The 24,847-nt window shown below is 41.3% G+C and overlaps 1 protein-coding gene across 1 annotated transcript; it reads left to right on the top strand.

Moving 5' to 3' along the window:
- Positions 1–924: 924 nt before the first annotated feature.
- LOC308298109 (interleukin-21 receptor-like) lies at positions 925–16,665 on the top strand (the record flags this gene model as incomplete). The annotated part of the gene is made up of 9 exons (XM_080741666.1): positions 925–1,044; positions 1,530–1,621; positions 3,928–4,036; positions 5,006–5,172; positions 5,769–5,914; positions 6,029–6,194; positions 6,399–6,498; positions 8,440–8,533; positions 16,048–16,665. Exons 2-9 carry the CDS (start codon positions 1,561–1,563, stop codon positions 16,663–16,665), a joined length of 1,461 nt encoding a protein of 486 aa, XP_080597792.1. The 5' UTR covers positions 925–1,044; positions 1,530–1,560.
- Positions 16,666–24,847: the final 8,182 nt, after the last annotated feature.

Here is a 24,847-nt window from a genome sequence, read left to right as displayed (position 1 = left end):
TGAAAGCCAAACACACATTATGATGCTGTTGTTAACACCTGAAGGTCAGTGTGGGTGGGCTCGGGGAGGCTCACAGCCATAATGTGAGTAACAGTATGAGTCATGTAACTACAGACATGGCTTAGCTAAACAGTCCCTAATTAACTTACACTGTGTGTAGGAGTCAGTAAGATAAGGGTCTCATGAAACATAAATCAAACATTTGTGGCCTTTTGAGTTGGTCTTGGTACCAAGAATCAATTCAGAATGACCTAAAATGACTGTCAACAGGCATGTGGTAGGGCGTTGTACAGTATGTTGCTAATAGTCAGTAACTGACTGTGAGCTTTATGTTCCACTCATCATGTTTTAGTAGGCCTACTTTTTAGTTTCCTACATTTTGTTAATTATACAAAAATGCCCCATTTGTTTTGTTTTTTACTTAATATCTTTTTTCCACTGGAAGACAACGGTGAAGAGATTGGGCTGACATTTAGAGATTAGCCTACGTAGTAGAATAGTGATAGCATACACTGGCCACATGATGACTGAGATCACACGGAACCTGTTCTGTTTTTAGACCCAATCTTGTTCATTTACATTTGTAATGTATGGGTAATATGTAGTGTACAGACTACAGAGTGTTTAGAGTATACAGTATATTTGAATCATTCATTCCCAAAACGTACTACCTGAGAGAAAACAGTACATCAGTTAATATGAATATAAAGTATCAAGTAAAAGTGTTACCATTTTCTTAATCTAAGATTTGTTTTATGTCTGTCATTCTGTAAGGGTAGTTGTCATGTCACTCGTCAAACGGATGTCTTTGTTCTCTATCTTTCGTCTCTTGGTTCCTTTATATTCATAGAAGCAATGTGGATGTGGCGTGAAGGGGACCCTGCTCAGAAGGTATGAAACCACATCCTTAGTGACGATGACGCCTTCAGCCTGTCAGAGACGTGGAGCCGTGTTCCACTGAACGCGCTCAGATGAACTCGCTAATGGTTGCCTTCAAGGTGGTCCATGGACCCATAACTAATTATCAGTAAAACAATAGAGAAGGTAAGATTGAGATCCTTTAAATACATTTCAAATTAAGTGTTTTGCCATTTAACTGATACATGAACAAACTGACCTTTGAATGTTATTTTGTCACCATGTGCTGTACTGTACTGTGGGAAATTTTTCACTTTTTGTTAGACGTTTATTATAGGGTTCAGTCAAATTGGCTGGGTTGAAATTAGCAATGAACACTTTGGTACTGTGAAATGTGTGAAATATGTGTTAGTTAGTATATAGTGTCACATTCAAAATAATTAATGATAATTCTTGAGAGAACAAAGCTCTGACAGATATGTCACTGACATACACTATCAAGTGTTAAACATTTTAGCAAATTATTTGTAATAATAATTAAAAATTTTGTAACAAGAAAATATACTGGCGAGTGGCGACCCATAAATTGAGTCTGCAATCCACAAATGGGCCCCACTGTTTAGGAAACGGCGGATTAGATGTTGTAGTGATGTTGCCTTTGTTCTAACCAGTGGATGAGAAGAGCAACCTGCACGTATCCCCATGGCTGTTAAAGTTTTGTCCTTGCTGCTGTTGCTGGATCTCGCTTGGTTTATTCAAGACGGTAAGTTGGCATATCATAGATTTGTATCAATGTTTTGTCATCTTGTGTATTGAGTTTTAGAGGTTTGAGTTTTATTTATTAACACAAAAGAAGTTTAAATCAGGAAAAGAAAACAAGCTAGAGGAGAACCTCTCCTATAATTATGCAATCACAGTAAAGTAAAGTAAAGTGTATACATGTTTATAAATGCATACAATACTCTCAAAAGGCATCTGTGTAGATATAACTACGTTATATGCCTATACATGCATATATGATATATCCTGTATACATACATACGTACTGCACATACTGTACATACATTACATTGGTCCTACAGTACACAAACCACCTAACTAACTTTACATGCAGTAAGTTGAGAACAAGGCCTACCGGTATTTCTACTTGTATATATCTGCTTTTTTTGGTAGTTTGCTTTAAACACTAGGGGCCCTATTTTCGTCCATGCTACTTTTTTTTTACTATCTTTTTTACAAAATAGTAAAAAAGGGCCAAGAAGTTTAGGGGTTTAGGGCCCCCGATTCAGCCCGGGAAAAGGAGCTGGAGAGGCCCTCAGTGCATGTGGCCATAGGCCGCGCAGCGATATTTTTTGCATTCAGTGGGGCCAATGTGATGTCTCTGTGGGCTGCTGCTAGCTGCTACTCAAAGATTGGCCATTTCAGATCATGAGAGACAAGCCAGTGGGCCAATTACATGAGTTATATTTACTTTGTGGGCCACCCAGCCCCCAAATGGCCCCCGCTTTTCCCAATGGCCAGCACGTCCCTGGTTTAGGGTTTAGCTTGGCAAAAATAGGGCCCCATGAGTCAGGGATGGAGATAGGTAGGCCTATCGGGGGGTTGAAGCAGAGGGGGTGAGAATGGGCTGATATTAACGGGCGGCGCTGGTGTGGTGCAGTGGTAAAGTGCCTGCCCACCACCGCAGAGGTTAGGTTTGTTTCTAGCTCTGGTCCATAGCGTTAGGAGTTCTCCTTAATGCTATGTCACCGATGGGCCCTGGCGCTCACAGCTGCGGTAGCCCAGGCTGCTCAGCCTCTCGTCTGTACTAAAAATAAAAAATATACTTTCGCCACTCACCAAAACAAAGATTGTTCTAAGATGTTGAAAGCCTACTTTCCTTAGTGGGAATACTCAGAGCCCCCCAAAAATACACTTTTTGGCCAGAAAATAAAACATTTCACTCGAGGTTTTAGCTACTCCTCACCACCCTCTACAGATCTTGTCAATAGAAAATTCTATTGACCAAGATTTTGCCTTACGTTGAAATATTTTCTTTTCTGACTAAAAAGTGTATTTTAGAAGTGAGGTGGAGGCTCAGAGTGTTCCCAGTGCCCACTAAGAAAAGTAGGCTTTCAACTCCTCTAACCCGTCTTTGTTTTGGTGAGTAGCGAAATTGTATTTTTAATATTTGCTTCAGACGAGAGGTTGTGCAGCCTGTCCTGGAACACAAGGGCTCATTGGTGACATAGCATTAAGGAGAACACCGACCTTCTAACGCTATGGACCAGAGCTAACATATTTCACACTCTCGAGTGTGAAACGCATTCTAGAATACACATTGGCTGTGGCAGTGGCACTCAGACTCTGTCCACGTAGAGACTGAGAGAGAATGTGTATCTGTGGGCCATGAGTATCGGGGGGCCAAATTCATGGTGAGGGGGCTGCCCTGCTGAGGGGAGGCAGCCATAACGCAGGTAAGGCGAGTGTGTGCCCTTTCCTTGCTGTACATAGTTCCGCGCCTGAGTAGAAAGAAGTATCTACGGCCTCCCGGTGGGGGCTCCCCACTGGTAGGCGAGACAGTAGAATACAAGAGCAGTGACAACACAGAAATGTGTGTTGGGAGGAATCAGTTGGCATAACTACAGTATCAACAGCATTCCAAAGACTTTGACCTATACCATATTGTGATTCAAGATCGCACATTACATCATAGATGTGTGTTAAAAAAGGAGATCTAAATGAACATTTAGGGCTATATTATGATTGTCTTAAGTATAAGCTCTTATGCCTTTACTTAAAGGCCTGTCCATACTCAATACTGTCTCCGACCACCAAACTTTTCATCGTAAAGGTCCGGTTCAACTTCAAAATGACGTCACTTGCATCTTCTGAAAAGCATTACCCCGAATTAGAGTTCGGAAAGCTGCACGTCGGAAAGTCGGAAGTTCGGGCTCAGAGACAGTTTGGACAGGCATTTAAGTTAAGGGAAGACAATCAAAATACAGCCCTTGGTGTTTAAGGCAGTGGACATAGCACGACTTAACAAATGCAAAGGTGTAAAATGAACCATACTTTTTGTTTCTGCAGTCACAGCCCTCTGCAATGTCACCTGCACAACGGACTATGAAACTAGACTGAACTGTTCCTGCTCAGACACAGTCCCTAATTATCCAGTTCAGATAGAGGCCACATGCAGGTATTTTAATAAAGAGGAACACTATCTATGTTACTATGAACTGTGTACACATATTGCAAATATAATGTCATATAGTTTGGCTTGTGACACTCACCACTTAGCCTAACTTAAGTTTAGATGCACATGGATGTCCCCTGCTAATCTACAATCTCACAATGCAAGCTATGATTGATTTACTGACGTTTTTATTGACAAAAAAAAAAAAAAAAAAAAAACGCTTGAGAGCTTATTTCAATTGTGGTCCATTGAGTGTAAATGTGTGGGTAACTAGTGCCATGCCATCGACATTAGTTTTTAGCTTGGAAATCTGATATTTTAGGTGTGGGACACCATCCTACAACAGAATAAATTAAGCATAATACTTTTGTATTTGTCAATAATTTAGTAACTTAAGGCAGAAATACACTAAAAGTCAACAATGTATTATTTGTTTCTATACATGTAATAGTGGACATGCAGGCTCTACCTCTTTTAATATCTAAAAGAGGTAGATCAGTGGTTCTCAACTTGTGGGTCTGTACCCCCAGGGGGGGTCCCCAAATTATTTTGAGGGGTTCCCAGATGATTAGCTTAGTGTGCAACATACAAACCAACATACAGTATAAGTGGATATAGGGTATCTGCACATTTATAAAGTTCGAAATGTAATGACTTTTAATACCTTTTTATTGCCAAATTGGCCAAATCGTCAAACATTGTGAAAATAGACGAACTACAAGCTCACATAATGCCTTGCAGTGCTTGTCAGGGTGGAGGGTCCCAAGTTCAAATATTATGATTATGTTGGGGGGTCACGGTCTGAAAGGTTGAGAACCACTGATCTATATACTAGTGGCACGATGATTAATTACATGGAAAATTGACAATAATTAAGCACCAACATAAATTGTAATTGTAATCTTTCAATAAGATCTAAGAAAGGATTAGTGTTTTTAATTGCAATACATCATGTACATCCATCTCCTGCAGTGATGATATAGACGAAATTAATGGCAGCTGTGAAATTGTGCCTGATGTGCCTTGGTGTCTGATGGAACCAGAGGGATTTGAAGATATGACAAGTTTTGAGACCAAATGCACCGCAAAAGTTAATGCGCAAGGCAGTGAGCCGACTAGCTGGAGACTCTGTGATATGGGTAAGATAATCAATGAGCTTTGACCTTTGTTTATACATCACTCTGCATTAAATAAAATGGTTAAATGAAATGATTAAACAGATAATTGTTTACAGATAAAACCAAATATATATGAGGGCTCAAAAGGATGATTGAGAATAGTGCAATAGAATATACCGTATAGTAGCAATATAGATGATTTATGTGTTAACCATTGCTATTGGTACAGTGTTGTACAGTATGAATAGACCAAACCAACCTGAGCTTTGACATGTAATATTAATGTCCCTCAAATGATGATGTACATTATTGCTGAGGATACCCGGGATTTGCTGCAGTGCTGTTGGTGCAGAGACCAATCAAAAACAAACGTACAAAGTAAAGTAACAGTGTAGGAACAACAGGACCACACTTTTAGTGCAAATGTGTTAGATATTAGATAGATAAGTAGGTAGGAAACTATACAATACATTCGGCATTTTATGCCTGATGTAGGCTATACTTTATTTCAGTTTCAGTTTTGAAGGCCAAAAATAAAATGCTATATTCAGTGTGTGAAACTGTTGTATGGAGCATGAAGCATAACTGTTTATCTGCCAACTTTGCACCTTTCACAGTGAAGCCTTCACAGCCTTTCAACCTGCAAGTGACAAACAATGACAAGTCCTTTAACATTACCTGGGACGTAAACAACTCCATTAACGATACACCTCGATGTCTCAGATATATGGTACGGCTAAGGAAGGCCCAAACCTTAGCAAAGGTAATAAGTGCTTTGAAAATGATATTGTCATAAAACATTCATTCTTTACTAAAAGTCTAACGTAGAGCCATCGGCCGGATAATGTTTGACCATTTGTTCTTTTTATACTGACAGGATTTAGAATATTCCATAGTGAACCAAAAATACATATTGATAAACGGTGATGAATTGCAACCAAATACTAAGTATATAGTTGATGTCAAGGCCTCACTATGCCCAGAGGACCACTTAAAAGGACCATGGAGTGAATGGAGTTGCCCAACAGAATTGAAGATTGCAGGTACATTTTCAGTCCTGAGCTTATACTGCCGTTACACCTATTGTGAGACACTCTGGAAAGGTTAGAGAAATAAGACATGAATCTTATTGTAGAAAGTGAACATTCTATTTGAATTAGCTAAATTATTTCATTTGTTGATCCACATAATGACCATTGATTGTTTTTCTTTTGTTTTTTTGTTTTTTTTTCTTTCTTTTTTTGCAGGACATTCTTCATCGCAGGGATACATTTCCTTAGTCATTGGCATCTCCGTTTCCATTTCCATAGCGATCTCTTTCCTGGTTCTGTTTTACTTCCAGAGGCCGTGAGTAGTAGTTCTTTATTAAAGTGTCTCAGAGAAAACGTCTGCACATTTACATGCAGGTCAAATTGGTCTGGAACATAAAGCATGACCATAAAGCTGCACTTTTTTTCCTCGGGTTAAGACTCAACCCACCCGAAATGTCCATATCTTTTGAAAACCATCAAGTATAATGCTATTATGTCTGCCAGTTTGGTCTCCTATTCACTAACAGTTGATAATATAAATTTTACTGATGTCATCATCATCATCATCAAAAGAGTATTCTCACTTGATGTTGGCTTCTTTCTTTTTTTTTTGAGAGAGAGAGAGAGAGAGAGAGAGAGAGAGAGGAAACTTGTTTGTGTGCCCTTGACAACTTTCCCTGCTTTGGTCAGTTACTCAGACCGTGTACTTTTGGATAAGGATAAGAACAACTGTCCAATGCCCAGTAATGCCTATAAATTGCAGTTGTCAGTTCAGAAGTGAGAACTCAGTGATCATGTTACCGTAATAACAGGCTAATGTTCTTCTAAATGTTGTAAGACAAGTAAATCTAATCAGATAACACCCCATTGTTCTTCCAGTAAATTAACTCTGAAGTTTCTCACTGTTCAATTGACACTTTCCCGGCATGACCTCCTCCCACATGCAGCGCTAAATGTAACAATTCAACCACTGCTGCTGTGCACTACGTGCAGAGATGTAATGCACCCGAACGCAGGCCAAGCATAGGAAGTCATGCAAAGTATCTATATTACACCAGCGCTGAGAGCACATCATTGATATTGAGGTCACTGAATGTGTTAAACGTTAAACTAATCTACTGATGAATGTTTATTAGATCATTTGATATCTGATGATTGTGTAACTGCTGATATAGGTATATAGAAAGATGTAAAATGGTAAATGGTGCATTTGTATGGCGCCTTTATCCAAGGCGCTTTACAGAGATTGTGCATTACATTCACCCATTCACCCACACATTCATACACCGATGGCAGAGGAAACCATGCAAGGCACCAACCTGCTCACCGGGGGCAACTAGGGGTTCAGTGTCTTGCTCAAGGACACTTCGACAGTAACTCTCGGGGAGCCCGGGATCGAACTGGGTACCCTTCGGGAACCCTCTGTGTTCTAATGGCGGTTTCTCTACCCCTGAGCCACTGCCGATGTCAAAAAGAAAATGCTTACCATGTCATTATTGAACATTTAGTACTCGTCCTGCAAATACTGTAGTAGCCTACTAACAAAAATAGGAATCCTTAATTAAACATAGCAAAGTAAACACCTGACAACAATAACTTGATATTGTAGTGGGCAGACGAACCACACTACCAGGTGGAACGCCTCGTTTATTTTCAGGGTGTAGACTGGGATGCCACTTCACAGAGGCATTGACTACCAGAATGCTTGTAGCAGTCATTCTGACTGTTCACTAATTATTTGCATGCTCTTTCCATAATATGCAAAATAAATAATTAAATGCATCTGTCACGTTAGGACGGGTAATAAGAAACGGGTGACAAGGTAAAATGTTGCTGCCTGTTTTAACGCCACATGGTTTTCGTTTCTGAATGCAGTTATTTTTTTAGGAGCACAGATTGACAATTTTGGCTGTCATGAAGCTATTTGCACTGATACCATACAAAGCTTTATTGTTATGGTTACAGTATTGCAGAACTTACCTCACTTGCATTTCACTGCTCATACCTGTATGAGTAGTGACACATTATATATTTATGATATATACAGTATTCCAATGCCTAGTCATAACCATGTTCTTTACCATGAGTCTCAGATCAAAAAGGATTTAAGCTGTGGTCTGACTCCTCTTTCCAGAGGTCGAGTATGCAGTAAATACATATTTAGGTTTTGCATTGGCATATGACATTCTGTTGCTTACTTACTGTACAAAGACAATAATAATAATAGAAGTATGCCTCTGTTGTAAATTCTGTTCAGATTTTGGGTGAAAAAGCTCCAGACGCTGACATACATCCCTAAGGCAGACAGCTTTTTCTGGCCCCTCTACCACACCTATGATGGGAACTTCAAGGTAAGACACATGCAGTTTAAAGAAACTGCTCAAAGGTGCTTATGTAATTTCCAGATTTGCCCAGCAGGTGTTGCCCATGAGGGGACTTCAGCAGCACATCTGGGCTGTTCGGAATTTCCCTGACGGCAGACTCCATATATGAGTGTTGAGCAGAGAATGAGTCAGTATGCAGGGGCTTCAAGAGGCAGATTAAACAGCTGCCTAATGTGGGTAGATGATTGTGCATGAGAAATGTGAGTCACCAGAGCTGATATCCCCCAAAAAGGAAAATACCGTCTTGATTTAAATGTTTAACCTTAGGGTTCTGTTGTGTGACAGACAGACAGACAGACAGACAGACAGACAGACAGACAGACAGACAGACAGACAGACAGACAGACAGACAGATAGATATTATTTACAATATATTTAAGTAATTGGTACTGCATTGTTATTTGTATTCTCTTAGAAAAATAGATTTTAAGTAATTGGTACTGTATTGTTATTTGTATTCACTAGAAGCTGGGCCGCCCTTTGGGCGGCCCAGCGTCTAGTCGGCGACCTGGCCAACTCGGGAACGATGTAAATAGGGAATGAATGCCCCGCCCTTTAATGCAAACCCCATTATACCTGTTGTCATAGGACCCGTTTTGACCATCTGTTTGCCTGTGTCCATTTATGCCCATATATGGAGATATCTGTTATCTGTCTGTCTGTCAGCGTCCATTTTATGTCCATATATGGAGATCACTGCAGATATAGTTCTGGGTCCATTTTATGCCCATATGCCCATATATGGAGATATCTGTCTATTTGCGTCCATTTCATGCCCATATATGGAGATCTCTGTATCTGTCTGTCTGTGTCCCTTTATGCCCGTATATGGAGATCTTTGTGATTCTGCGTACATTTTATGCCCATATATGCCATTTGCGTCCCTTTTATGCCCATTTATGGAGATCTCTGTATCCGTCTGTCTGTGTCCCTTTATGCCCGTATATGGAGATCTTTGTGATTCTGCGTCCATTTTATGCCCATATATGCTATATGGAGATATTCAGAGATTTTTTGTTGACTCATGTGGCGTACGTGATGTCAGAGCCTTTTATGAGTGATGTCACAATGAGTCAGCGCTTGCGCCGATTTCCTCCGGAACAGCCTGATGTCAACAATCAGCTCCGCATAAGGATATTCCGAACGTTTCGGGCCGGTTTCGGAAAACCGCGCGTCGGGTCGGGTCGAGGCCCGGCACTGCACTCCGCGCCGCGGCGGGGAACGCGCGTGCCGAATCTGAAGCCGGTGGGACGAACGGTTCTCGAGATACGCGGATTACAGACACACAGACAGACACGCAGAGACTTCTCGCATTTATAGATAGATTAGAGCTGCATATGTCCTCATGCAGTTACGAAGACATCCAGCAGATGGTGCTAATATGATGGGGGTGTTTCTGAAGTGTGCTATCACAAACAAGATGCATGTATGCATGTAATTGTTCATGGTGCAAGTTTATAACTTGTCTGTGATTGGAAACTTGGAAAGTTTAGTGCTTTTTTACAAGTAGCAATGTTCTATATTATTATTACTAGTAAGACGCCTCAGGGCGACATCGCGCCAATTCTTGGCCATCTGGCCAGTGATGTTTATCCATAAAAAGGATTCTGGGGAATACCCATATATGGACTTTTACATGGTGATGTCACCTGTGATGTCACAGTGATGTGTCAGGGGAACCACAGTGTCAGGCGTGACCTTCAGAGATACACGGATACGTGGATAAGATGTGCCGTTTTTGAGCGGTGGTAAACCGCTCCATAGAGTGGCTGTGCGTGTGTCTTTAGCCACTTTTTCCTCAGCGTTTTGCCATAGCAATGTGTGTGTGTGTAGCCTGTATTACACCAGTAAGACTCCCTAATCGGGAGATAAGCGACCGTAGGTCACTTATCTCCACAAATAGGGCAAAAATGTGTTTTGCCAAAATCTTCCTGATCCATGTTGATGACATGAGTGTAGACATACTGTGTAGTGATTTTCGTGATGTTAGGGCAAAATCTGTAGGAGCAGTGTCCAAAAATGTGTTTTTAAAAATCGGCCTGGAGGTGGCGCTATATGGGAGAGATTCATGTTGATGGGATGAGTGTAGACATACTGTGTACCGATTTGCGTGATTTTAGGGCAAAAATTGTAGGAGCAGTGTCCAAAAATATGTTTTGCAAGAATCGGCCTCATGGTGGCGCTAGAAGAGGGCCATGTGAGAAATGAGGGGTGGGGTCTCCGCGCCGGCAAGGCGGACGAATAGGTACCGGCCCCGGCTGTCCCGGTCGCTCCTAGCCGGAGTTACGGCATTTTATGTGAGCTGCAGTGTAGGGGGTCCTCCACTGGGGGCGCCACCACTTTTGCATCCGTTCTGGAGCACCAGGAGTGGGTGGTCCCCGGGAATTCCCCGTGAGCAGCCCCGTTGGGGTGGTCATTTGGTCAGTTTAGCACATTTGGTCATTTTTTACATCTGGGGGTCCCCCAGGGACCTGGGGGTCCCTGGAGCTCCGGTGTAGTTTGGCAGGTAAGGAACGTGTGTGCAAAATTTGGCATGGATCGGGGCAACGGTTGCGGAGATATGAGCAGGGCAAGAGTGTGACGTGTGAGGTGTGACAGACAGACTGACTGACGGACGGACGGACTGACGGACGGACTGACACTTTGTGGTGGTTTCTACAGTAAGTAGCGACCTACGGTCGCAATCACCAATTACATCCTAGACCTATATCCTAGCCTGAAGACGTTATGCAAGCACGACCACCGCTCACTTCACATTGGGTGTGATTTTTTATAGTAAACTTGCAGTCGCAATAATAATCTGTAATATGGATTTGAGGAAGACATGCATCTTTTCAGTGCAGATGAGTAGTTGGCCATTTTCATTATTCAATGGTAGTCCGAAATCTGAAAGTACTATTTGTTGGGGATATCTCTGGTCTCAGGGTGAGAGAGACTATCCAAATAAAATCCTAGAGTACTTGACTGGTCTACTCTGAACATATTTATTATTTTGCAGGAGTGACTGACGTTTCGATTTGCGTCTTCCTCAGAGTCAAACAGAACAGAAACAGAAGGAGATGATGACAATGTCGGCCATTTTGCATAGAGAAAAAGTGAGCAATAGAATATAAAAAATCAAACCTCGGTTCGAAGTGAAGCGGTGAACTTTTATTCTACTGTATGTGTTCTAGAGATCTATACATCTATACAGTTATGGACTCTGTGATCTATTCATTTTTTATATATTCTGAATTCTACATTCTTTATATATTCTGAATGAATATATAAAGAATGGAGGGCCAAATTATCATGTGAAGCTTGACCAATCCTCAAAGTATCCATTCATCAGACCGGGAGGGACATTACTTGCCTGACTGCGAGCGCCAGACATCTCACACTACGTTCACTACACCAACAGGGGGGGGTGATGTGCGGACTGAAGTGTCAGGCTAGGACATTACACACATATTCTGGACGTACAGGACAGATAAAACCTGTTCATTCTGAACTGTAATGACCATATATGGACATTTTGCTTTTTGAAAAAGCCTATTCATTCTGGACTGATATTTTGCACGTACGGGACAGGAAAAACCTGTTCATTCTGGCCTGGAGTGACCATATATGGACACGAGGTGACATACATTGTGTTTTTGAAAAACCCTGTTCATTCTGGACTGAGATCACCATATATGGGCGTGATACACACAAAGCCATTCATTGGAAGCGGTTTTCACCGCTTCAAAAATAGACATCCACCATCATAGACAACCAATAGTATATTACGTAACAGCCACATATATCTGTGTAAACAACTGGTATATGTGGTTATAAAATATTCATGAATTTACTGAATCTGAAAACCATCAAATGCTTATTTGTTGGGAACCAATAGACAGTAGGCTTCAGTATAACCATTATTATAAGAACTGAAATCCAACCTTTTTGACTGACTTCAGTTTATGAGTCCTGAAAGATTAGTAGTTATCACATCAGTAATGCCACTGCAAAGTCAAAGTCAACCAACGAATTCGCTTCTTGCAAAGGGTTGCCCCGCTGATCAATACTAAATCCCGAAAGACACTAGGAGGAGCTCTTATTGGGCCCCTCATTGATTACGGAGTCCTTGTCTGGTATCGCGACGCCCCAGCCGCCTTAAAGTTAAAGCTTCAAACAGCCCAAAACAAACTAATTAGGGTTTTGCTTGGTCTCCCTCCTCTGACCCACCTTACCGATCATCACCACGAAAGCGTGGGATGGCTCAAAGTAGCTGACAGAGTACAGCATCTTGCAATGGGCCTGGTGTACAAGATACACTACACCTCCAAGATTCCCATGTACCTGACAAACTACTTCTTAAAGGTCAAGGATGTTCACGACCACAACACCAGAGGCAGCTCCACTAATCATCATCAACGTAGATTTAACACTAAACAAGGCTCTAACTCGTTCTCCTGCTACACCATCAACATGTGGAACGCCCTTCCTCAAGCCCTAAAGGAGAGCAAATCCCTAGCCTCCTTCAAAATTGGTATGAAAAGTCACCTTCAGACAGCTGCTACCCGTGACTTGTAAATAGACTAAGCCCCCATGCCCCCCCCCCCTTTTTTATTATTCTTTTTTCTGCCTTTGTATTTGATGTTATGCTTTTGTAACTGATATTATCCTAGATAAAGTACTATGTTCTATCCGTCTGTCTTTCAATGTTATAGCCCTTACCCGTTCAAAGATATGAGCTCCGAAATGATGTGCAGTGTGTGGATTATGGGATGTGCACTGTGCACACAGTATATGAGGGATGGAAAGTAACTTTAACTGGTGCTTGCATGCTAATATGTAGGAGCATCAATGTAAGAAATACCCGTTCCATTTAACGGCTACAGAGATAGTGCATGATTTTGGACAACATCTGTAACAGGGCCAGAACCACCCCCCCCCCCCCCCCCCCCGCCCGCCCGCCCGCCTGCACACACACACACTCCCCCCCCCCACCCCCCCCCCCCCGTGTGTGTGTGTGTGTGTGTGTGTGTGTGTGGGTTTGTGTGTGATTGTGCATGGCCTGAACAACAGCGCCCCTCCCTTAACATGTGTGGTCACAAAAGGTACTGTAGGCTAAATAGATATAGATACACCATAAAAATGCAATTATACAGCATACGATTTGTGAAAGTGACAAACAGGCTTCACAGTTATGTCAGGTGTGTTCATATGCTGATGGTGATGCGATTTCAGATCAATTGCTCCAGCCACTGAGGAGAAACGCGGTTTCAGACAGACAGACAGACACTCAGACAGACAGACAGACATTCGGAAAATTATATGTTAGATATGAGATACTTAAAGTGGGGTTCCTGTGGAAATAAGCCTCGGCTTTCTAGGATCTCCTTTTAGTTGACCTTGTACCAGTGATTTGTACTGTCATGAAACTGTACTTTTTTCTATTGCAAACTTCTAATAAATTCTTCAATCAATCAAAGTAAAAAGGACTGGCTTGAGAGAGCTGCAGACCATCATTATTGCTACTGATGACTGAGTTCAGCTACAAGGTCTACTAATAGGATTTAAACCCAAGAAAGCACTTGTTAACAGTCCTTTTGTACTAACTAGCCCTTACCCGTTCAAAGATATGAGCTCCAAAATGATGTGCAGTGTGTGGGTTATGGGATGTGCACTGTGCATACAGTATATGAGGGATGGAAAGTAACTTTAACTGGTGCTTGCATGATAATATGTAGGAGCATCAATGTAAGAAATACCCGTTTCGTTTAATGGCTACCCCCCCCCCCCCCCCCCCCCAGCCCGCCCGCCCACGCACACACCCGCCTGCCTGCACACACACAAACACACACACACACACACACACACACACACACACACACACACACACACACACACACACAGAGAGAGAGAGATGGTTAAGCATGTTGCCTCATGCTAGATGCAGAATAGATGAGCCTCAAGCTAGATGCAGAATAGATATAGATACAGCATAAAAATGCTAATATACAGCATACGATTTGTGAAAGTGACAAACGGGCTTCACAGTTATGTCAGGTGTGTTCATATGCTAATGGTGATGCGATTTCAGATCAATTGCTCCAGCCACTGAGGAGAAACGCTGTGACAGACACTCACTCACTCACTCAGACAGACAGACATTCGCAAAATTATAGTATAGATTTCATTGAGACATTAAATGACAGACAAATATACACAGTACTATGCAAAAAACATAACTAGCCAGAAATCAGAAACAAAACATATTTACTGTGGGGGGGGGTATGGGTAGGCTTTGTCTTTTTGGGTTGGACGTGATTAGTGGAGTTGCCTCTGGTGTTGTGATTGTGGACATCTATGACGTTTTGGAAGTAGTTTGATAGGGACATGGGTATCTTAGTAGTGTAGTGTATCTTGTACACAGGCCCATTGCAAGATGCAATCCCACGCATTCAAAAATGATCAGGGTCGAGATCAGTCTGAGATGGTATACAGTAATGATATGATATGATATATGATAAGCAGTAGCCGAACTTGTTTATTTTGGGATGTTTTGAGCCTTGTTTTGAAGGCCTTTACTACTGTGATCACATTCAACGCAACAAATAGTGTCCTCTCTATGGCTGCTAGGGTCTACTGGGGAAACTAGATGACAGGGGCAACTCTGCAAAATAGACCCCATGGCAAGTCATTTGGGACTGTGATGTCACACTAACAGAATCACTTTTATGCCCATATATGGAGTTCCCTGATGTCATCAATATTAATGATGCCCTGTTAGAGAGATCCCTGTGATGCCAGGGGGAACAAATCCCTTTTATGCCCATATATGGAGATCCCTGATGTCCACATCCCTGATGTCCACAGACCCTGATGTCCATATCGCCCTTTAGGGTGAGGTCGCTTGTTGCCCTGAGGCATCTTACTAGTTTAGTCTGGAGTTGTCCTTTAAGCTAAATAGTTCTCATCCAAAGCTGATTGCATAATTGTTTAAAGAACAAATATAATACGTACATGAGCCCGGACAAATATCCACGTGACTCAGAACTGGTGTTCACAGTCACACAATCTCACCTCTGTGGTGATTGTTGGCAGTTTTGTGTGATGACGAGAGCTGATTAGATTATGCTGAAAAGTTCCACCTGAGGAAGTGGTGTTCTTTTCATGAAGAATTAACTTTGTGCTTATCTGGGAAGCATCTTATGTGAAACAGCACTCTTTCTTGGGTACATATCGTACTGTACTTTTCAACTACAGGTTACATTGTTTTGTAGAGTGAAATAGTGGAGAAATGTCTGCGTTTACTGGCTGCTTTCTTGGACTGAGATGAGGGGGGCCAACTGAGGGGGGGAGAGCAGACCTAGTATAAAGCCCTGGAGGACCACAGTCAACTAAGTAGTAAGGTTTAAGTGGTTAATGTGTTTTTTGTAAGACTCCAGTGTACACTACACTGTACTATACTCACCCTGTCGCCCATGCCTTGTGTCTGCCCTTTCTTGCAGGACTGGGCGAAGCCATACTTCAGTGAGATTGACATCCAGATGATCAACACTCCTGTTGAAGTGGCGACTGAGAAACAGCAGGGAGTCCCTGACTGGAGTACAGAGACAGAAAGATTCATTGCGGACAAAGAAAGAAATCCATGTGTCTGTTACAATGACAGTTTTCCCCTCAACAGCGCCTCTCTGCTCCACTTCCATGAAGGCAGTAGTTGGCAGGGGACGGGCCACTCCACCGGTCACATTTCCATCCACACGGTCACTCTGTCTGGGGAAGAAGCGTTTGAGGAGTCTGTGTCAGGGGACTCTACGAACACCTTCAGTCCGTACCCTGAAGACAAAAGAGAATGTGCCGAGAACAAAGAACATATTGAACCAGAGAGGATTTCACTCAACTCTTTCATTTCAAACGAGCCAGAGGACGGCTACCCCTGTGTGGACTTGGACTTGGACACCGTCGATAGTGGTTTTGGAGAGTCTGAATGCAGCGGCTCTGTGAACACCGAGTCCAACACAGAGGGCCACATGGACTCTGTTGTGTTTAATAAGCAAGAAAACTCAAACTATGTCAGGCAGTGGATGATCACTCTACAAAAGGACACCAGTGACTCGGGGAATTAACTTCCAAAAACCATTTGACAAGAGCCATCAGCTCACGTTCTCCTGATTCCCTCAGTAATGTGAATGACTTCCCTGATTCAGTAGAGAATTTAAGTGGTTCACAGTAGCTCCTGAATACAGTACATCTCAGAGTCAGACTGCTTACTGCCTAATATAAACCAATCAGACCTCTTAGCAAGCACGCCGGCAGGAGGGAAAAGGTGGGGGGGGGGGGGGGGGGGGGGGGGTATTGGTTCTGTGATGTGATGATTCCGATCTCTCACTTTAACTGACGGAAGAACAACTTTGTTCCCCATTATGTTGTGCTGCAGCACCTAATTCTAGCAGCCCAAGCTTATTTCCCACCCACAGCCAGCATACACAGATCAACGATTTGTTGTGTATTTGCTTGTCTGGCACCTATTGATCGGGTTGAGCGAGGGACTGCACATAGTTAGTAACATAGCGGTCATTGCAGCAAGAGGCAAGCATTCTTCCAATACACAACAACGATTGTGCAACACAATGGGAAACGATGGGGTGCTATAAATAAATAGACCAGTTAATCGCAATAGTGTCCCCGATAGTGAGGGTGACATTCAGGACCTCCGGCACCTATGCCTCTTAGACTGTACATAGAAGGAAACATATTTCTGGTAAAGGTGTTGATGGATATTATTTTACATGCTTTATTTTATGTGTGCGTGTGGGAGAGATTACTCTCTCATGGGTTTGTATATATCTTTATATACAGGTATTATTACAGTATATTGTATACATTGTTAAATACAGGAGCGGGATTATTGTTGTGTATTTTTGTATATGTTTTTATTCCTTGTTTATTTTAAGAACATTGAGTCTGTATGACATTTGCTACTGTATATAAATATTGATAATAATTTACTTTTAGGGCTTCTGGTCTCACAGTCTTGCATGTTTCAATAACTGATGACACCAATTTGCTTGGTACATAATCAAGATTCTGTAGTCTGATAATATGCCAGTAATGCTTGCACATGCACAGTCATCAGTAAACCACATCAGATGTGTGGCAATTTTAGGCTTCCATGCTAATCTACACTTTTCTTTGCCTCATTATGATTCACATCTGGAATCTGCCAAATAAAATCACTGTTCAGTTAAGCCACTACTGTTAGCTCTGCACCTACTGTACTACTGCAGCCTATGTTACTGCAGGAGACTTGATCAAGTGAACCTCAAAGATAGTTTAATAGTTTACTTTTCCAAGTGCACTTCTCTGCCCTGAAGACTTTCACATTTCCACCACACTTTGGTCCTGACTGAGGTACTGTAGGCAAATGTGATCCTCCTTGGGGTCACAAGCTCTTGTTATGTAGGCCTATTTATGAAATCCCATAGACAGACCCACTTTCAAGACTCAGCATCCCTATTTTTGCTTCATATAATTACGTGAACATTTTCTAAATTCAAAAGGTTAGGGTGACCCAACAGTCGAATGTCTAGGTTGGAAAGAGCAAAATGCCTTCTTCAGTGAACTGGGGACATGTTTGTCATTCCCCTGCTCTCTGTCCCCCTTTCCTGTCTCACTCTCACTGTCGCTATCGAAATAAAGCAGAAATGCAAGGGGGGAAAAATATGTGTAACACTAACCATATAGATAAAGCAGTGGCATCACTGCTTTATCTGTATATGCCTGCTTACGCAGATGAAAGTGACTCAGTATAGCAGCTAAACAGATAAGCGGTCAATCAGGTCAAGCCTAAGATATATCACAAAATAATCTAAAGACGTTTACCGGTAGTTTTAACCAGCCATACAGAATGCATGAATTACATGAAAGGGGAGGAAAGTCAGAGAGAGGAAAGACATCCTGTGATGCAACCACAGCAGTGATAAATACGACCAGCTGTCACATACATTCATTCATTCATACACACACTGAGATGTCATCATGCCCAAGATTTGTCTCCCAGGTAGAGTAACGTTATTTTCTCTATAATGACTTTATGCATTGAACAAAATATTGAAGTAATGTGTCAATGTAAAAAAAAAAATGACTGTACTTACTTTGGGGTTGCTTAGCTTTTTTTGTGTCTATATGATCAGAGGATAATGGGTGTTTGATCTGGATTTTTATAGTACTGCATTTGGGGGCGGCAGTGGCCCAGGGGTAGAGTGGTTGGTAGAGCGGACCGATTGAGAACCACAAGGTTCCCAGCTCGATCCTGGGCTCCCCCAGAGTTGGTGTCAAAGTGTCCTTGAGCAAGATGCTGAACCCCTAATTGCTCCTGATGTGCTGGTTGGCTTACATGGTTTCCTCCATCGGTGTGTGAATATGTGGGTGAATGTAATGCACAATCTATGTAAAGCACTTTGGAATAAAGCGCTATATACCGTAAATGCACCATTTACCATTTGATCTGTTTATTCAGCCTATTGTACTCTGGGAGCAGAAAAACAACGAATTAACACGTCCTCCTAACCTCCGTCCACATGTCTACGCAAATATGAAACCTCCTCAGCTACTATTTCTTCTCTGCAGCTCCATCCTTTTTAAACAAAGATACCATGTTGGAGGTATAGTATTCAATTCTTGTGGTATAAATGTAACAACAACTTCACTAAATATAATTTAGCATTTTCATTCCAGTTCAGAAATATAATTAAGTCATTCACTGGGGAATAAGAATGTGTGTATACTTATGGTACCGTAGGCTAATAGCTTATATTTCTAGGAGCTATGATGACACTTTTGAGTGGGCACCCAGCTGCTATGACAACCCGAGTTCCTCCTACCACTGCCGGTAAGGCACAATTAATAGTTAATACAGTTTACCAGTGTTATTTGATGTCATGTCTGAAGATGTCATTATACAGTATATAGGCCAGTATATGGTAACAGATTTCAAATTCTGCTTATTTTTGTATCTTACTATACAGTATGTCTGCTCACACTCACAGTAGGTCCCTCTATTCAAGCTGAGCCTGACCCAGCAACAGTGATAACCCAACCAACAGTAGGTCCTTCTATTCAACCTCAGTCTGACCCAGCAACAGTGACAACCCAACCAACAGGTTCTTCTATTCACGCAGAGCCTGACCCACCTACAGTGACAACCCAACCAGAACCAGCATTGCACTCCCAAGTTGGTCCTACTACTGCTGCTGGTGAGGGAAAACGTTGTTCATTATAGCTGAATTACTAATTGTGTTATTTTATGTCATGTTATGGCAATGCTTATAGCCTTCAGTATGTCAGTATCATAAGGTAACAGTTTTCCGATTAGGGTTAGGGTTAGGTTTAGGTTTATTTAGTGTCTTGTATGTCTGCTTACAGTACTTCTATAATAAATACACTGTAAGAATTCTAATAAGCTATAAGAAAAATAAGTATTTATTTGAAAAGTCTAATGAATCAAGCTGAATTCAGACAGCAGTGTCAGTGTTATGCTGTCCACAAACGAAATAGCTTCCTTTTGAAATGCAGCCCCAAAAGATTGAGCATCGTGGGTGTTGAGGTTATTGTTTGAAGCTCATAATTTGTTTGATTCAATGTACCCCAGGCGGAACCAGCTATTTCTAACTGTGAATAGAGTTTTTGGGTGAAATATATAATTATTACTTCATATAAGCCTTTTTTGATTAGTATATTATACTGTATGAACGTAATGCCAAATCATAATTAGACATGCATATGTGAAAATGTCACACCTCTCTTCTAAAGATGGCATCTTTTTCACCACCTCCAGGTCGAATTGCTGGACATGCCTGTGTAACTGATTATTGGTTTATGATTACTTGTGTTTTGAATATCACTGACAAACCAGTAGGACATGCTACAAAGATCAATTACTTGTTGAAATTCAACTGGACAATAAGGTAATTGGACGAGTGTTAAGATTGGTGCAAAGTGTCATCTGTAACATACTGCATTATGGAAAATTAACGTTTCTTATGCAATTTGTTTTAGCCGCCAAAGAGATACTATTCAGTTCAATTGTTCCCTTGTCAAGCTGGAGTACAGTTACAACTGTACAGTTGCTGCCAAGAATGTGTCAGCATTGTCCCAGGAATCATTCAGGACTCGTGACAAGTTGACTATACAGCTTTGTGATGCTGATGATGATGATGACTGCCACCATGTAACAAACAGCTTTATCCCATCAAAGAACAGTACGTGGCAATGGTCTTTGGAGACTCTACACGCACACGCGACACACACACACACACACACACACACACACACACACACACACACACACACACACACACACACACACACACACACACACACACACACACACACACACACGATTATCGTGTGCTTTGCTTTGCACCAAAACACAATGCTTAACTAAAACAATTGGAGCAGGACACACACCCAACATAAGCCACACATGAGTTGGGTGTGTGCCCTGTGCCATAGGTTGTTGTAAATATGTCTCCTAACTCTCACAAAAGGATTGATAACACAAAAGTGTTATTTTTAATGAGTTACCAATTTGAGAAAAATAACTCATAATAAGAACTCACATTATAGCATGTGTTCAACTATTAATTGTGTTATTAGTTGAGCCAACACCACCAGTCGATGTTGTGGTCCAACCCACTCCAGAGTTCTACAATATTACATGGAAGAATGGGTATGAAAACCACCGCTACCTTAACAATAAACTGGAATATCAACTCTGGATCAAACCGGTAAACTGTGCTGTCAAGAAATTGTAAACATTAAGTATCTGTTTTTAATCAACCAATAATGTAGCTCAATTTTGCTTAATAACTAAAACTAAAACCTTTTCTCTGATTATCTATAGGTCATTGCTGTCAACAAAGAAATAACAAACAAACATACCTCAATTGCTACATCTCAATTTACTCTAGACACAGAATATTGCATAAAAGTAAAGTCACATACTGTTGGTGACGATTATGCTGGACACTGGAGTAAATGGAGTCCATTGAAATGTTGGAAGACCAAAGCCAGTGAAGGTATAGTAAAAATGTGCTCATTTAATTTTATCGAGTGACAGTCGTGGCAGATGGATGGTCACCCTGGTGCCTACCATTAGTAACTGGTTGTGCTTGAAGTTCCTTCCCCTTTTTCCATGCCACTGCCCCAAATCCTTGGCCAGGGGTGAATTATCGGTTTCTTCTCTACAGGTTATATAAATAAAATGTCTTGAAACTTGTTGTGATTTAGCACTATAATAAACATGTATTAAATTAAATAGCTTGTTTACCACCCCTGGCATACTGATATTTGACAAATTATTTGACTTGTATAATACCATCTACCTGATACCTGTCATTTCTACAGTAGGGTTCACTATTTCTTGTTACTATTTTTCTTTTACATATAGCCTATCAAGCAAATTCACTCCTCACCAAGTCTGTGGTATCAGTATGTGTGGCTGTTGGTATGATTCTGTGTGTATTCATCATCCCTGCAACAAGGTACTGTACATGTCTGTACTTTATAAATGCCCTTAGTAAGAATTACATTTACAATAGCCCCTCCCGTGCAGTATTAAAGTAATACTAATTACTTAAGAGTATTGTATAAGCTTGAAATTATCTTTTATTTTGCAGAAGGAAGATTAAAGCTCTGTTCTTTATACCATCACCAGCCCCTTTTTTCCAACATGTATTCCAGGAATATAAGGAGAATCCACAGGTACATTTTAAATCTCCGGATTTCATGACAATTCGCTGTTTTATTACTGTACCTTATTTTAACCTTCTGGTCTTCAGCTGAACGCTATAATTACTCTTTCCAGGAATGGCTTTCATCACCAAGCTACGTTATGTCATCATTTAAGACGGAAGAGTTCGAGACAACTGATATTCTGTTTGTTGTGCCAACATCCATGAACAAAGATCTCGACAAGCAGGACTTTCACACCATGACACCAGTCACACTCACTCCAGGCCAAACGCCTTATGTTGGCTTACCAGGGATGGATTTGACCTCCATTCATTTACATGCAGACTGTGAGAGGAAGATTACCTATACTCAGCTCCCTTGCTCCGCCACTGAGCCTGAGTTACCCATTGAGACCTCTTTGGCTGACGATGTCTTGGACAGCAGTCATGCTGAATCTGGGTGTGGGTGGGAGGACCCCAGCCAAAGCCTCATGGGTGAATCTAGGTGTGAGGACCCCAGCGAAAGCCTGGGTGAATCTGGGTGGGAAGACCCCAGCCAAAGCCTGGGTGAATCTGGGTGGGAAGACCCCAGCCAAAGCCTGGGTGAATCTGGGTGGGAAGACCCCAGCCAAAGCACAGACTGCAGTGCCCCAAACAGTCGTCTCCCTGCTGCTGGCCCACAATGCTTCTGTACCGATTACTGCATTCTTAGCAAAACAGCAGAAGGAATGTTAGTGCCAAAGATGTTACCATTAGAGTCCTGACTTAAAAAGCACCACGCACACCCCGCACGTTACTATACTATATCTCATTATACAGGTGTATAACAAAATTCCTTCAGGTAGGCATACATTTGTGTCATTTTTTAAGCTATACAGTATTTCTGATAAAAAACAGTGAGTGTTATGATTAGAACTGACATTTATCTGCTTTACCCAGTAGCATGTGTCGAATCACTCTCATCTGCGTAAGCACATACAGTATACTGATACACTTGATACCATGACCATCAGCTACTTCATCAGATAGACTGACATCTGTGGTCAACGATACGAGATGCATGTTCTATTCCTACTCATTCTGTTCTTTTCATATCTTCTGGTCACATCATTTGTCCAGTTGCCAATGTATATAGCCTAGTGTGTGTGTGTGTGTGTGTGTGTGTGTGTGTGTGTGTGTGTGTATTAAACTTCAGAACTTGTCGTGTTGTTGTCTTGTCCTCCGAGCTTGTCATTTAACAGAACCATCACTCTATAGGATCACATGATGGCACATTGCTAAATGTTGATGTTTGTGGTGTCACAAAAAAATAAAAGAAAATTATAATATACATTTGTAGGATAAAACATGTTGGCCTATGTATGAATTTAAATTTAGGCCTATCTTTGACTTTTCTTTCTGTCGTGTGGATCAGAACTGTATCACGTCTTCTAACGTTGCACACCATTCCCTACTATAGACGGAACTTGTATTACATAATAAAAAAGGAATGACCCATATACTGCTCCAAGGGGTTTTGGCGTGGCTGCAGGAGTTGGACATAAACAAATAAACCTGCACTGGCAGGACACAAATTCAATTACATTTTTTCAATTCAATTCAATTGTATTGCCAAATGCCATCACTGGTGGAAAAAGTAGGCCTACTCAAATATTTTACTTAAGTAAAGGTATAAATTTTACTTCAATGTAGAAATACTCTGTTACAAGTAAAACGTCTGGAATTCAAAATGTACTTATTGTATGATACAATAAGTACAATTTGTATCAAAATGTCCAAAAGGATTATGCAGAATGTCCCATTTCAAGTTTCCAAATGTAAAGAAATCTTTTGAAAATAGCAGATCTACAAGGCGTACAAGCTCACAATGCGTCGAGCTCTACAAAGTAACCTATTTGCCTCTGAGATGTAATGGAGTAGAAGTAAAAGTACTGAAAACTGGAAACACTCAAGTAAAGTAGAAAAATAATAAGTACAGTATTAAATAAATCAAATGTATGTAGTTACTTACACACCACTGATTGGCATGAGAACACGTGTGTTTTACATTGCCAAAGCAAGCAGTCAAAATACATTTCCACCACCAGAGAGCGATGTGGCTCCCTGTCTTACAGACAGCACCGAAGCAAATGTTATGATGAGAAAGAGGAAGAAAGACAGGAAGCGGTATCATCTTTGTTGTTATGAAGCAACTCTAGCAGTGTTATTATGATGAAGTGTGCATCTGGTTTCTTGTTGTTTTGTAGCAAATCCTGTAGGTGTCTGTGTCTGTGATACGGTCCGAAAGCGAGCTATTTGGCGTTTTAGTTTTTTGATCGAGTCCATCGTGAGTTACTCAGATTAGCTGGTGCACTATATTATTTATATGGTGGTGTATTACTGTAGCTGCTGCTTAGCTACACTAGCATTGGTAAACGACACGTTTATTTGTTTTTATCATGAATATTATTCGGAATAGAACTATGCATCCGGATCTACGCGAGGACGAGGTTCTCGTGATCGAAAATGCAATCAGAATAGCCATAGATTCGATCATAAACGTGCTATACAGTGTCAACTCTGGCAGGACGCATGA

Source organism: Nannobrachium achirus (assembly GCF_963921795.1).
Source record: "Nannobrachium achirus genome assembly, chromosome: 2".
Lineage (NCBI taxonomy): Eukaryota > Metazoa > Chordata > Actinopteri > Myctophiformes > Myctophidae > Nannobrachium > Nannobrachium achirus.
This window is presented reverse-complemented; position numbering and strand designations above follow the sequence as displayed.